The sequence below is a fragment of the Bidens hawaiensis genome, unplaced genomic scaffold (assembly GCF_021521415.1).
Source record: "Bidens hawaiensis isolate Kalapana, Puna unplaced genomic scaffold, B.hawaiensis_p1.1 tig00002306_1, whole genome shotgun sequence".
Taxonomy (NCBI): domain Eukaryota; kingdom Viridiplantae; phylum Streptophyta; class Magnoliopsida; order Asterales; family Asteraceae; genus Bidens; species Bidens hawaiensis.
The window spans coordinates 3,050,644-3,066,259 of record NW_027491123.1 but is presented as its reverse complement, the minus strand read 5'-3'; the positions used below and the strand labels follow the sequence as shown (position 1 = coordinate 3,066,259).

The following is a 15,616-nucleotide window of genomic DNA, read 5'->3' as shown; positions in this document are numbered from 1 at the left end:
AGAGATAATATAACAGTTATACCGGATACTGATCAACAATTTACCCAACGGGTATTGCTATATTGGATGGTTTTACAACTAAGTATGGGATGAAACCGGCCATCCTAAACTGGCTCTATCATCATGATCATCCCTATTCTAACTTGATTCAGTGGGCGCTAGCTTCTTTTAATTGATTCAGTGGGAGCTAGCTTCTAACGTTAGCCCATTCAGATATTGCCTAATTTAAGCTTTCGATGTGAGACTTGTTTGCATCTCTTTAGTCTGTCTCCTCCAAAATATTTCTCATTGTAACCATTAGCATATCTAATTTCAGTTAAACTGGGATGTTGTAGCCAACGCATGGATGGAATAGCCAAATAAGTAAAGAAACGTAGATAGTATAAATAAATGCCAACAGAACAGAAGAGATGTATGCAAAAAAATGCAATCAAAGGATGGAGGTGCGGGGGAATCGAACCCCGTGCCTCGCTCTACCATATGAGCTACACCCCCACGTTCCCTTCTCTTTTCATACACTCCTTAAGATATCTAAATTTCACTCTCAGTTCAAACTCACCTGTATCAAATAAAGACATACATACGATACATGTACTTTTACAAAAGGAGACTAAGAGCATGTTTGGGATTGAGTTTGGAAAATGCTTATTGGTGTTTTCAAAAGACCAATAGGTTAAAATGTGTTTGACAATCACAAAAATCTTTTTTATTTTAGCCTTTTTGAAATGATTAAAAAACAGTTTTTCAAAAGCCTCAAATCTTGGCTTTTTGTAAAGGCTAATAAGCATTTTTCAAGCTCAATCCAAAACATGCTCTAAATTACAGCTTTCTCATTATAGCAAATTATGGACTGGGTTTTATGGGACATTGGCTTTCATTAGCCTCTAACGCCCGATTAGGGGGAAGCATGTGTGACATAATGACCTACTCTACCCTAACCTCACCCACCATACCTTAGTTGGCTGAAAACTAAATTGTTTATTTGGTTTCAGATTCAAACCAAATCAAATAACTGAATTAAGAATTCAGTTTAGTTGTACAAACTAAATAAATAATTAGGATTTAGCACCCGTGCTTCATGATGGAACCGTTAAATCAAACAAAAACACATAAGTAGAAAGGTTAAACTATAAACTCGTTGCAAGTCGACGCAAAGTCACTCTGTATCAAGTTACGACATCGAAACTAAACAAAGAAATAAACCCGTCAATGCCAAAGTACAATAATTATATCATATGTAGAACTCAAAAAAGCGGCGCATCACAGCTGCGAACCAACACAAATTCATAAACAAAAATTAGTAAGACAAAAATTTTAAGGCGAGGAATCAAACGTTGAAATGCGGATATAAAACCATACGACGAGGAATATTTTTAAATCATGAAAAATTTTTCGGTTATTGTAAAGATGGACTATGAAAAATATGAATGCAAAGTTTAAGAAAATCATTTAACCGAAATAAAACATGTAAAATCGATACTCGCCCAAGTTTAGTGTTTAAAAATATAGTTTGGTAAATATTTTAATTAGTTTAAACAAAGAGTATAATAAAAGAAATAAATACCATCATTTTTATTTATGAAATTATTAATAGTGTTTTAGTAATTATATATTAAAATATTAAATAGTAAAATGAATAGTAACTTTGTGGGGAGATTTGAATATCTTTTTAATATATATATCAATGAGCACCCTAATGAAATAAAAATAAAAAAAACAGGCTACTGTCAAAGCAAACCACGTTAACGAAAACAAAAAACAGGTTTAAAATGAGCATAGCTCTTTCACAGGCACGATTGATTACAATCTCTAAATCAATTCAACAGAAACCGATGAAAAGCGACCAGCGAACACCACCATTCAGTTACATGAAGGGAATAACAACCATAGAAAATCTAAATGCAAAGCACACACTATCTGCACAGACATTAGAAAAAGTGACTCCGTACGCGAGTGAATCATCAATCAGTGGTTATATCTGGCCCATGGGGGTCCGGGCCTATGTTGCCCTGCACCATTTCTTCTTCCACTCTGGTTCTGCTTCTGCTGCTACCCTGCTGCATTTCTTCTTCCACTCTGGTTCTGGTTCTGCTTCTGCTGCTGCTGTTGCATCCTTTGCTCTTTCATGTTTGCAAATAACGAATCCAGTGTCTGAGTCTTCTGCTTTGACACCACTTTCACTTGTTTCTGCATAAATTACAAAGCATCCGTCACCATCACTTTTACATTCTTCTACTTGCAACTTTTATATTTTAACCATGCGAATAGAAGTATTACCTTGACAGCAAAGCTACCATTGTTTTTAGCTAGTCGAGTGGCATCCCTGCAACACAAATTAACAATCATTTGAAAAACGTAAAAGATAATACCTCGGTGCAACCATCAACCAAAATCACCAACCACTGCTTGCACACATCGAGAAAAGAGCCACCATAGCACTTACCATTAACCAATTTATTGAAATTGTAAATTGAAAACAAACCGAAAACAAACAAGGTTGCCAATCAAAGAAAAGTTTCTAAACATCTTTGTAATTCACTCAAAGCTGCAGTCAAAGACCATAACAATTCCACTCCCACATACTAAAAACCATGCTTAATCAAGAAGCTAGAAACATTGTGATCTCCATGGTTGCCATGTCTTGTATTCAAACAAAGGATCACCTAAACAACTTCCAAAACTTCAGTTTGTCTGCGCATAACACATGTTAATACAGCTACCAAGCTCCCTCTAGCCTTTACAACATGTTTATACAATTATTAAACACCCGTTAACTTTCACAACATGTTAACACAGCTATTAAGCTCCCTCTTATAACCTTCGCAGCAGGTTAATACAGCTATTAAGCTCCTTCTAACCTTCACAACAGCAGCTATTTTCCTCTACTAACTTTCACAACATGTTAATACACAGCTATTAAGCTTCCTCTAGCCTTAACAACATGTTTATACAACTATTATTAGGCTCCCTCTAACCTTCACAATATGTTAATACAGCTATTTAGCTCCCTTTAACTTAACCTTCACAACATGCTAATGCAGCTATTAAGTTTCCTCTATGCTTAACAACATGTTAACACAGCTATTAAGCTCCTTCTAACCTTCACAACACCAATGTAATCCAACACGGTCCTCCTGAAAAGTAAACTTGCTCAACAACAGCCTTGGATGATTTCAACTTAATTCTAGAAACCATATCCAAGTGTGCTTAAGATACATTTTATCAGCAGTGACGGTAGTTGAGATCTCCTTAAATGAAATCTGAATTACACGCCACTATGTTTTTATTTAGCACAAACTCTACACAAAACATGACGTCATACCAGACACTTGTATGTGATCTACAAACATGTGGCAAAATAATGCTTCTGAAAGAACTTCTCCATGAATATGCAAAAATACTAGGCCAATATACTTCAACATAAATGTTCCAAAAACGACCAAGAATCATATAGCTTATTAAAATGTCTTGGTGCCACTGATCATAGGCATTCCGCTTATTTTCCCAAAAAAAACACTGCTTTTTTGCATATACCTGATGTGATAAATACATCAAATCCAAAAAAGAGGCCCCGTTATGCAAGTTAACCAGCCATACATCAAATCCAAAATGACTTGTGCAAATTAACTCCCCAGCCATACATTAAGATATTCAAACTTAGCATGTAATAGTTCTTTCAGAGCGCCAGTGCTTAATTGTTTTAATCAATCAGAAATTCCTTTCAAGCCCAAATCAAAAAAGAGAATCTTTTTCACAGATGGTGGTTTCATGCATATAACTGATAAGCACATGGCTAAGTCAATGAAAGTAGAAAACCCTCAAATTACCTGCATTAATTCACATACAAAAAAAATCACTTGAGATGACCGTACAAACGAAGAACTTATACCTAACTTACATTAAAAAAACACATACTAGTGGACACAAAATTAAAGCTTGCCTTGGTTTATATGAAGTCACTGCCTGATTCCGATTGAAGTTCCTGTTGTGAATAGGTGCAACTGCAGCCTTTCTAGCAGCCTCAACTGCCAAAGGAAATTGGTTACCCTGGAAGTTTGATCTCCTTTTAGCAAGAGCACCCTAGTATAACAAGTAAAAATGTCAAACTTTATATAAATATTATAACAATTTATATCTGTAAACCACTGCTCTCTTATGTTTACAAAGCAGCCTCTGATATGATATGCATCATACCTGTCTAAGAGTGGACCTTGAGTCCATGAAGCGGCGCAACCTCATTGATTTATCTTGAACAGCATTGTTTGAAAACTTCTGATTCTTGTTCTGCAGAACATCAAATGGCAATTAAATTAACATCAGAAAACAATAATACAAAAAACATCTAAGAACATCAAAAGAGGAGAACTCTTACAGAAAGTCTTTGCTTCTTGCCTTTATTAGCGCCAGTACCATTCTTGGACATTTTGATGATATCATCTAACAAAAAAATTTATAGACTTTAGGTCAAATACATAACCTTTTAGGGGAAATATAAAATCAACTGCAACAGAAGTGTTGTTTGTAGTCTGTACCTAATGTCATGTCCATTTTCTTCTCTGTCATTGCAATTTCAGCAGTCGTAAGTGGTTTTCCTGCCATCTGTAAAAGTTCCACAAGACATTCATAAGCTTAATAAACAAAGATCCATAACTTATATGTACATGTATTTTACAAATTGTCAAATTCCATAATGTAATCAACAATGAATGATTCAATTATAGATTCATAACACATCACCAATTAATTGGTGATAACTGCATGATTAACCTAAAGAAAGAAACCAAAACCCTAATTCATCAAAATAATAATCCAAGTTCAATCAATTAGAGAATAAAAAAGCACGTCCTTCATTAATTAACACCTTAAACTCGTTCAGATTACTAATCGAGCCAATTATAATCCTTGTAATCCAAACAAAAACGGAGACAATGCTAAAACCCTAATTTCATCAACAAATAATCCAAATTCAATCAATTTCACCATACAAAAGATTTTCCTTGATAAATTCAATAGGTAAGCTCGTTCAGGTTATTAATCAATCCGATTATACTCCTTGTAATTGCATATGATCCGTACAAAGACAACAAAAACGGAATGAATTCAGTAAGTGTAGAATTGAACGGCTGTTTACCTGATTGGACGGAGGCTTGTGTGAGTGAAGGTCAGGGTTCCGATTTACGACGAGTGAGATGACGGAGTGAATAATATTTCTAGGGTTTTTGAGAGAGAAGAGGATTACGTGTGATCAAAGGCAACCGCGTGTCTTAGTAGGACCATCCTCGGACGTCAATTTTTATTAAACCGCCCCAATAGTTTCGGCTTCAAGTCCGCTCGTCAGATTATCTTTACCAGTTTATATTTTAAAATAATAACTTTGTTAAAAGAGGGCTTGGCCGAACACGGTTCTGTTCGGTTCGGTTTTTAAACGAAATCATCGGTTTTTCTGAATATTAAACCAATTTGTTTCATCTTTTCAGATTGTTAATAAAGTTCTTGTTATTTTAATTCTGTTTCATCTTTTCTTATTCGATCAAGTTGTGTAAAGATCGTAATCTGGGCGACAGACTTGTCAATAACTTAAAATATAATATGGAACTACTTTACAATTTGGTGCCGATTTGGAATGATAACAAAATATGAAATAAATAGTACTAGTATTTTAATCCCGCGTGTTGCGGCGATATTTCGATTATCAGCACTGGCACTTGGTATACCAATTGAAAAGGATAACGCAAAACCATGGGGAAACGAACATTCAAGCGTAACCGTCATACATGTGAAATCCGGTCGGTTTAAAATTGACGTTACAAAAATTAACATCAAAATGTTGAACAAATAAAAAGTGTGTTTATTAATAAAGATAAAAATACGTGTTTATAAGTTAAAAAAAGAAACCGGATAAACATGTTGTTATTAGTAAAGTGGAGTCACTAAAATTGTGTTGATTTAACTTTATTAAAGTAGACAGGTTAAACATGAAGGTTAAAGAGGAAAATAAAACAATTTCAAAACTTAAATAAAGTAGAGGGGAAAAACATGTTAATAATATAGTTGAGGGAGTAAAGTGGAAAAAGTAGTATTGTAAAAAAAAGAAAGAGATTAAAGGCTGCCATGTGGCAACATGTAAGAGCATATCTGAGGAGAATTTGTAAGTTATAGGGTGGGGTTGTAAGCGGTTGTGAGTGTAAATTAAAGGGTGGAGAGAGAAAATGTAGTGATTTTTTGTAAATTTGGGGAAAAGGTAGTGATTTTTTATAAATTATATGGTGGAAAGTGAAAACTGTAATGATAAAGTTATAAAAAAGTATTATTTAATTTAACAACGGAGAAAAATGTGGTGTTTTTTAATGTAATTATAGAGATGGGGATGATGGACGGGCTAGGAATGCTCTAATTGGCACATTTTAGTATGTATATAATATGAAGCCAGAAGTAATAAATGAACCAGTACATACTTTTGGAATGAAAAATATAAAAATATTGAAAATGCAGTTGAACCACTCGGTCTGGTTCAACGATTCAAATAGACTCAACCAAACTCGCTATGTACTCGTACTCAGTTCAGTGATGAAAAGTTTAAAACAGTGAGAATGAGAAAGGACGCTAATAAGTAATAATTACAGAATAAAATTGGCAGTTGACCTGCATTGATTTATATGTTTATAGTTATAAAGCATCCACAATGAAATGAACAATATCAGAAATTTCATGGGAATCTGAAAGTTTGAACTTGCAACAGGAAGCGCAAGAGCTCCGGCAATCCAGATGTTCACAGTGCTTGTGGATTGGTTGAAAGAATCTAGAGCTGGTAGTGTTCTTTTCAAGGAAACAACTGTTGCAGCAACAGCAGCAGCTGTTCTTCCTTGTGCAAGTGTGTACAAAAAAATAATTAAAAGGTAACTCAGTAAGATAACACACTAATGGTCATATTGAAATCTAAACAACACAAACATCGTCGATTAATAATAAGACCTGATGTTTTCAGTCATCACGATTAATAACAAAATCATCGTCATTTTACACCTTCAACCTGCATATCCACATTCAATAGTGTACAGTATGCAACGCACATGATTTAAATATCTACGACTGCATCCATCACTGCATCCGTGCTCCATCTTCGGCTAATGAGGCGGACTGAGGCATAGTCATCCTTCATGCTCCATTCGTGGCTACGTGGGGGCTAAGTACGTCTTTAATTTTATTGTCTCTTATCTTTTTCCACTCACATAGTTAATATTTAATAGATATAATGTGGGTTGCATATGGGAAGGATGGGTACAGTATCATTTGGGGTAAAATGTGTTTGGGTAAAAAGCTAATGTGACATGCTGACTAGGCTTACATGTTGGAAGAATGGGTTGTAGCATTGTAGACAATATAACTCCTTCAATGTGGTACAAGAAAAGAAATACTAAGATCGAGTCGATGTTTCAAGTCATTTATAGCAAGAGCTAATCTCATTCTAACAATAACTCATTGAAATACAAGTAATGGAAACATCATTATCATTATCAACCAGATCCTCACTCCGTAAGTAGATAAATCAAAAGGTTTCAGTAAAATGTCCAAAAAAACTCACCATAACGAACAAGATGCTCGTGCTTGGAAGCATAGAGCAGAAGAGATCTTGCAGTTCGTGAAGCAGATTTGTAGATTTGAGAACTCATCTTCGTTTTCAATCGATCAGAATAGCAACAATCAAATGGAAATCAAAACAACAATGTAATCGAAAGAGCTCTTGGAGTTTATTTATATAATGGAATGGAAGGAAAACAAAGAGAGCATGTTTGGCTTGGTTTGGTTTAGTTCTGGTGAAAATGATATAAAGAATGCAAATTGTAATTTTGAAAATTGTAAAAGGATCCTAAGTAAGGCTTGCTTTAATTATCAATAATCAATAATATCCAAATGTAAAACTGATTTTCAAGTGACAACATTCACTTCAAAATTGAAAATTCAAGCACCACATACATAATTAATGACAGATTTGTCTGTTCATTAAACCATTTCTTCTACCTCTACCTGGCCTCAAGAAACATAAATAACAGAATTTACAAGACATTTCAAGAGCATTGTGTATATTTACAAAATAATCCAACACCTGGAAACTTTATATAAAAATCCTTAGATGTGCAAAATTATTTTGAAGCATCAGATAAATCATCAAGAGTAGTTGAGTCTGATCCCAATTTGCACTCCTCTTGCAATGTTGCCACCCAAGCATCCACCTGTGTAAACGACGTACTCATCTTTAATACATCTTTGTTAATAGTTAAATACGATCATATTGTATAATACAATAATAAGCTAAGCTTTTAACGAGAGTTAGAAGGTTGCATGCAGGCTTGTAAACAAACCGAACGAACACAAACAGAGCTTTTTCGAGTTCATTCGTTTATTGAACCAGACACACAATCAAACTTGAACGATTAAACAAGCGGAGTTCCTTCTTCTTTGTCAACTGATAGGGTTTGATAGATTACGATAGTGGTTAATTGAGATTAGAGAATAGAATAAGGCAAACAAAGAACCGAACGATAGTATTAATGAAAACGTATAGAAAATTTACAATAGATTCCCGGGCCAAGCCCTCTCTCACTGCATACGTAGGAGCCATGGCAATGCCATCCTAAACATAAACCTCAACATACACTCCTATTAGCTAATAATACCTATTTATAGAATTATAAGTTGCACTTGACCTCCTCCTAAATTAGACGAATGCCATTTAAACTACAACTTGAGCATGATTCCTATCATCAACAGTATAAACCGAACAGTTCATGGGCGTAAACAAACAAATGTAAACTGAATATAGATGAACGAACATAACTGAGTTAAAATCAATTAAAAGTAATTGTGAACAACAATGTACTAGGCTTATCAAGTTATTAAAACTAGACTATATTGTAATGTGCCTAACAACTACAAATGAATATATTAATGAACATAAGCGAACAAGCTTAAACAAACGTAAACTAACAAAAATAATGAAGGTAACGAGCGTAAACGAATGCTAACAAACATAAATGAACTAAGGAGACATATGCATGTTCATTCTTTTAACTAATTGAACAAAAAAGTTATGTTCGTTCTTTTATTATATAAACGAACTTCGTGCCAAATGGTTCGCGAACGGTTCACTAAACGTTAAGCTCGTTTACAGAACTAGTTGTATGCAATAAAAAGTGGCACCTGCAATTTTGAAGCACTTGAGCATTCATATCTCAATCCTTGGCGAGTTACAATGTAAAAATAATATCGAGTTTCCCCATCTTCTTGAGTATGAAATGGCATACGCCCGACTTCCACAACATCAGATAAAAGGGTGGAGTCTTGTGGGCTTATATCTTCAACAAGACCATTGATAAAAAGATTAATAAACATAATAGACAAATTAACAGTAGTTGAGTTAGTTAGTTGAATCGTTGGTTACCTGTGGACACGAAATACAAGAAAATGCATGATCCTTGAAGAACAACAAAGCGTGGAAGCCAGTCATCAACTTCTGAATCATCTAGGGGTGGTGCTTCTCCAGGTAGTGCGGTCCATCTCTGTGTAACGGGATTAAATTGAATTATTAAATTATATTCAATTGAATTATTAAAAGAATTCAATACAGCATAATATATGCAATAAGTTAAGGGAAATACAGTTCGCATCTGTAAATAGCCTGATAGACGAGCAGAACGCAGAATTTCATCAATATGTTCCAACCTGCATGAAATAAAGAGTGAGGAAAACACTTATTTTTCTATTTTTGGTTTTTATGAAAAAGTTAAATATGCTTTAAAAGTATATCATTGCCATAATAATAATAATAATAATAAAATAATAATCTAATTTTCAAAGTAAACGAGCTAGGAGGTTTTATGCCTTTTGGGTGACTTTCGACGCATTTACAGTTTGCTAATTATATAAATAACTAATAAGCCTAGAAAACCAGATAAGCCCGAGATAATTAAAAGAAAAGGTTATAACCAAGATATTGGGAAAATCATAGAAATAAATACCAAATAATTTTGTTAATTCCATAAATGAGTAGGAGAACCATATACTTAATTACACAAATAGCCCTTCAAGAAGTGCACGGACTAAAATGCCTTCATGTGCATAGTGCAATGCACATGATGTGATTTAACTGAAAATTTTAATACACATTAGTGTAAAGGACTAAAACCGAGGCGAATATCGAAATAAAGGATAGAGACCGACAACCCGTAAAGCCCCTTGACTTGTCTATGCCTGAGAGCTCAATGGCATCCCTGTTAATGGCAGCAAGATTTTTGTGCTGAAAGTGGGATTCTTACAGAGTCTTATCCACCACAGCTGGTGCCAATGAACCAAATGGCCAGCATAGTGAGTTACGGACAAAGAGATGAGTGAAATTACTAGTGCTTACCGAGCTTTTAGATGACCTTCTTGTTCCTCCAAATCAGCAAGTTCCGATCGAATTGATTCTACTTCCGTAGCAGAAAATGCAACCTATGCATCACCGTAACGATAAGTTTAGAAAAAGATAAATCAAAAGTAGATATTATATTGGATTTGACCTTTTGTTTCCCATCCGTGTCCTCTCCCCAAGTAAGCCTCTTGAGATTAAATAAGTTCAACATGGATGCAGCAGATCAAAGCAACTAAACTAAAAGATAAAATGAATTAAAACCTATTTATTAAAGACAGCATACCATTTACACGCGTGTGTGTCGAATTGTCTAACTCAAACCCTAACATGTTTGTTTTGTGCCAATCTAGCATGAACTAAATTAACATGAAATGAATGCACAAGTTTGAAAGGTAGTGTTAGGTAAATGTATTGGGGTGGAAATTGTACATCCAAAAATAGGTAATCAAAAGTCAATAGCTAACACCTACGTTGTTCCCTTAACCTAATCAATCTATCATTACATATTCAACTTGAAATCACCAAATCAAAAGGTTTTGTGATACATCAAAGCAGCAAGAAAAAAAAGGTGGGAAAGGCGGATTCACTATGTTGAGCTACAAAATTATTATACTATAATAACTTACGAGACGAGAGTTATGGATTGTGTGAACCGGATATATATAAAGTTATAATGCAGATTGAAGAAGCTTTTATTTGTGGAGAGGAAAGTAATAAGGAGAGAAGAAAGATAATATAATTATAACATGACGATTTGGATTTGAAGTTTGATTTCATTTGATAAGACTTTCAGTTTCACCACACGGTGCCGTTAGCTACCCCGATACGTCTTTCTGGCCTTACCCATACCATTTTATTTTGTTTTCCGCTAAACAAAATTGTGGATACATGTTAATGAATTATATTAAAAAATTAATTTAATGGAAAAAAATACTCAATAAATAATGTTATATTATTATTATTATTATGACTTTTAAGAAATAAAATTATTAGCTGTCATTTATTTTTTTGAAATTAATAGAAAGGTTAATATTATATCTTATCCGGCGACCTTCCTAGAATCCCAACCAACCTTCCTCCCTCTATCAAAGGCGGAAACCATCGCATCTTCAAGTCTTCAACGATGGCCAATTCCCTCACCTAAAACCTTCAGCCCATTCTCAGTTGCCGCCACATCTCCATCTCTAATCATAGAGTTATATTGCTTGAAAGTTTTAACCTTTGTTTTGAATTACAAGTCAAGTCAAGGAAAATTTAGAAAAAGAAAAAACATTATAATGACATGGAAATACATAGTTGATATAAAAATATATAATGATAAATATAAAATATTAATTAATTTGGACATAATAAAGGTCAAATTCCTTTCGAGTGATAATTAGATTCATCTTCTTACTCATGACAACATCTTTAACATCTTACCTTCATACTCTCTTAAAAAGAGGTCGGCTAATGTGAAGCTCAAAGGAGATATAGATAAAAAAAACAAGGGGATAAAGAGAGAAGGATATTTGTTTTAAATTAATTGTTTTGAATTAATTAGATTATCTATTTGTTTAGTGGGAAAAGTTAAAATACAAAGGAAGACAAAAATAAGAAGTGTGAGAAGAATTTGTGGTCACACAAAAACTGCTCAAAAAAATTTCAAAAAATTAATAAAAAAAATCATAAATTAAAATATAAATAAAAAACAAAAAAATTACAAAAACAAAAATGTTTCCCTTGTCATTCTCGTTCTAAACAATACAGAGACAAACCCTAAACCTTAAAACTAAAAGCTAATTAACTATTAACAGAGTTGTCGTCACACACTTTACTTTTTATACTAAAACCTATTTTTTTTTATGAAAAAGTGATGAATAATTGGAAACCAAATCACCTTATGTAGCGATGGAGAGCTACGGCGATGGCAGTGGGAGACAGCGGAGTGAAAAATGAAAAATTTATAATAGAAAGGGAAACCCTACAATTAAGTTATCACTTATAATATTTATTAATTATTTTTATTTTTTAAAACGATTTTTTTAGAAATCGACGTCCGAATCCGAATCCGAAAATTCGGATTATCCGGTTTTCGGATATCCGATTTTTGGGATATCCAAAATTTCGGATAATTCGGATACGAATTTTCGGATATTTCGAGTTCGGTTTCGGATCTGGAATTTTTTGAACACCCCTACTTACCTTTATCCTTGCTTGAGGACAAAAAGGTTGCTCCTATTGACACCCGGCTTGAAAAAAAAAGGTTTGATATGCATAGTATAATCATCCATATAACATAAGACATGTCTAAGAGGATCAAAGCAACAACTATACAAAAGTACTAATAATGACATTTGTAAACTACCACTACCAAACTTATAAAACAAACACTTTTTATGAAACAATCATTTACAACTTTTTCTTTCAAACCAAAGGCCACCTAAGCAACTACTATAGGTCATAAAATGCATAGATGCTGCGTGAAACTCATTAACAGTTCAAGAGATATGCACGTGATCACTTCAACACGTACAAACAAACGTGTGCTCTAACTTCATGTTTAACAGTGGTATCTACCATATTCTAAAACAAAAACTTAAGCCTTTCACTTTTCAGCCATCAAACACAAACTGCACCAAATCTGACCAAAGTTCTAATTTCCGACACGGTTTAATGAATCAATTTGCAAACCCAATATATATAAATGGAGAATTAGTATTCAACCATATCTTTATGGACAAAAGTTTCATAACGGTTTGATTTCTCGTAACATACAGCACTCGTTCATATACGAATCTAAAATGAAAAGTCTTGCGTGGTTACATAGGTCTTCTCTCTTGTAAAAAGCTTCAACAACTTCATAAGCAACCACCCAACTGTCAAATTAAAAAGGACAAAAAAAATCAAGGGTATGAAAATAAGAAAAAAAAAGTCTGAATATATAAACATGTTAAATCCATGGATTGCAGATGAAATATTTCGGTTCATGGGTGCTATCAAGCTATGATTTGTACTTAATATTACAAGGCGCAAAGCGGTAAAGCACAACTAAGAGCATAACTATTTCAAACTCAAGGTGACGGGTTGCCAAGCATAAAGTATACACAAACAACAAAACGAAATACGGGTTACCAAAATAGCATCAATTTCCTCTTGAGTCATTGGTGTCCTTTTGGGTTGAAGAGAGGCTTTTCCCCCTAAAGTTTTTTCAGACGGGGCCTTCGAGAAAAAGGCTGTTGAATCATTACCGGCAGCAGGCGTTGCTTGGGTCTGAGTCACAGAACCTACAAGATAATCATACACTTACAACATATTAATATATTATAGAATGAAATTGCATATATCATCAGAAACTAAGCACTTGAAGTGTGGTAGATAATCAAAACAAGGCACTAACAGCATTTTCATTATTATGCATATTGTATAACTTAGCTTTAATAATCACAATCTACAAAAATAACTTATAGATTTCCTTTCAATTTGAAAGTAAAATAAACCACTTAGGCCTCATAAATCAAAATTGTTCCTTTTATTTGCAGTATCATCATCCTGCATTTTAGTCTCAGACGCAAGTCTGTTGGCTTCGAACGGCTTAAGGTGTGGTATGTATGAAAGGCGCACTGAAAAAAAGCCCTGAGGCACACGCCTCTTGTACACTCTGAATTTCTTTCGTGTAGCCAGCTTTTTAGGTTGTACATGTATATAATTTAAATATTCTTTAAATCATATATAAAGCTTATTTATGCTTATATATTGAGTAAAATGTATAATAAAATTATATAACATTTTGCATCTCGCGTACAAAAAGCTTTGCGTTTTGCTCAATTGCGCCTTGGCTAGGGACCCAAGCATTTTAAATCCAAGCATACCACGACTTAAAACTATCTGATATTTTGGTGTCTCGCGTACGAAAACCCCTGTGCTTTGCGCAATTGCCCCTCGGCTCAGGACCTTGATGCTTTTTAAAACCAAGCATACCGCGCTTAAGTCGTTCTAAGCCAATGAACTATTGGTTAATGACAATTAGGTGAAATAATAATAAAACTCCTGAGCCTATTCTACACGTAGAATAACTAATAATTATCAAATAATAATATAGGTTAATCGAATTCTTATATTCATGAATCTGAAGATTGATATTATTATTGATACAAACCAGAAGGCTTGGAATGACGCTGTGGAAACTTGATTAGGGGAATTCGCTTCATCGCTTGCGATGCTCCCATGTTTCGAACGATCGGCGATGGTTGTCGCGGTGGCGGTGGCGATGGCGGCGGCGGAGAACGGAATGAAGGAGGTTGGGACTCCGGAAGAGGCTTTCTTTGCTTGGAGAATAATGAGAAAAAGTTGCGGCATTTGCTAATTACTGCCATTTTTAACCCAAGCCAAAGGGAATTTTTACGGTTTGTTTGTTTTTTTGTTTATATGGGCGAATCGTTTTACAAATTTGCGTAAGAGTTAATTAAAGACACTGTTCTTGTGGTTTAATCGGTTTTACACTTTTAATGCCTATGTTTTAAAAGTTACATTTTTAAAATTTGTGGTTTTAGCTTTATTACATTTTGGGGTCAAGTGTTATTAAGTTTGTATAAAACGATAATTTTACCTTTTGTTGGGCGTTTAACTTCTGTTTAAGTTGTTCATCGGTTAATCATGTTAAGGTGAGTGTTATGGATCACTAAAGAAAAGAGAAAAGAACTGGACTACAACCATAGATTTATTGTTGTTGACTTTTTTTTTACTGGCGTTGACAGCTTAATTGTTGATCAGTGGCGACAGAAGGTTGTGACGGCAGCAGTGTAAGCAATAGTTTTAAAATAGGAGAAAAAACCATGTGTGGGCACAAGAAAAATAAAAGGGCATGAGAGATTTATGTGGTTTAAATGTAAAATGGCATACGTCCATGACTGCTGCAACTAGTGAGACGACTTCATTATATTGGAGGTAATGAGAATTACATTTGCATGGTGTGCATATATGGCTAAATAACTAGGGTTTTTGGAATACATTTGGGGTAAGGTTGAAATAAAGTGATATGGACAAATATAATGTTCATTTGTTAGTCAAAAACAGTTAAATATCACACAAACAAATAAAGGGTGTTAATATCCAAAACAAAGACAGAGATGCATAACTAGTAATTCGACCCCCCGCGCCCCCCCTTCCCTCTCACCCCCCCCCCCCCCCCGCGCGGGAGGGGGGGGGGGGGTTGTAGCCGAAGTTCAG

The 15,616-nt window shown here is 34.3% G+C and overlaps 2 protein-coding genes and 1 long non-coding RNA gene across 3 annotated transcripts; all 3 read right to left on the bottom strand.

The window, feature by feature from the left end:
* Positions 1-2,871: 2,871 nt before the first annotated feature.
* On the bottom strand, positions 2,872-5,195 carry LOC143616212 (uncharacterized). Its single transcript, XM_077089108.1, has 6 exons — positions 5,132-5,195; positions 4,533-4,599; positions 4,373-4,437; positions 4,195-4,284; positions 3,941-4,080; positions 2,872-3,827 (listed from the first exon to the last, which is right to left on the bottom strand). The coding sequence occupies exons 2-6, from the start codon at positions 4,597-4,599 to the stop codon at positions 3,824-3,826; spliced, it is 366 nt and encodes a 121-aa protein (XP_076945223.1). The 5' UTR covers positions 5,132-5,195; the 3' UTR covers positions 2,872-3,823.
* A 2,946-nt stretch (positions 5,196-8,141) lies between these two features.
* On the bottom strand, positions 8,142-10,650 carry LOC143615294 (uncharacterized). Its single transcript, XM_077088460.1, has 6 exons — positions 10,557-10,650; positions 10,406-10,488; positions 9,657-9,720; positions 9,440-9,557; positions 9,199-9,353; positions 8,142-8,231 (listed from the first exon to the last, which is right to left on the bottom strand). Exons 1-6 carry the CDS (start codon positions 10,617-10,619, stop codon positions 8,142-8,144), a joined length of 573 nt encoding a protein of 190 aa, XP_076944575.1. The 5' UTR covers positions 10,620-10,650.
* Positions 10,651-12,957: 2,307 nt separating this feature from the next.
* On the bottom strand, positions 12,958-14,667 carry LOC143616202 (uncharacterized). Its single transcript, XR_013150618.1, has 3 exons — positions 14,547-14,667; positions 13,523-13,674; positions 12,958-13,266 (listed from the first exon to the last, which is right to left on the bottom strand). It is a non-coding gene; the product is annotated as an uncharacterized LOC143616202 (long non-coding RNA).
* Between the last annotated feature and the right edge of the window lie 949 nt (positions 14,668-15,616).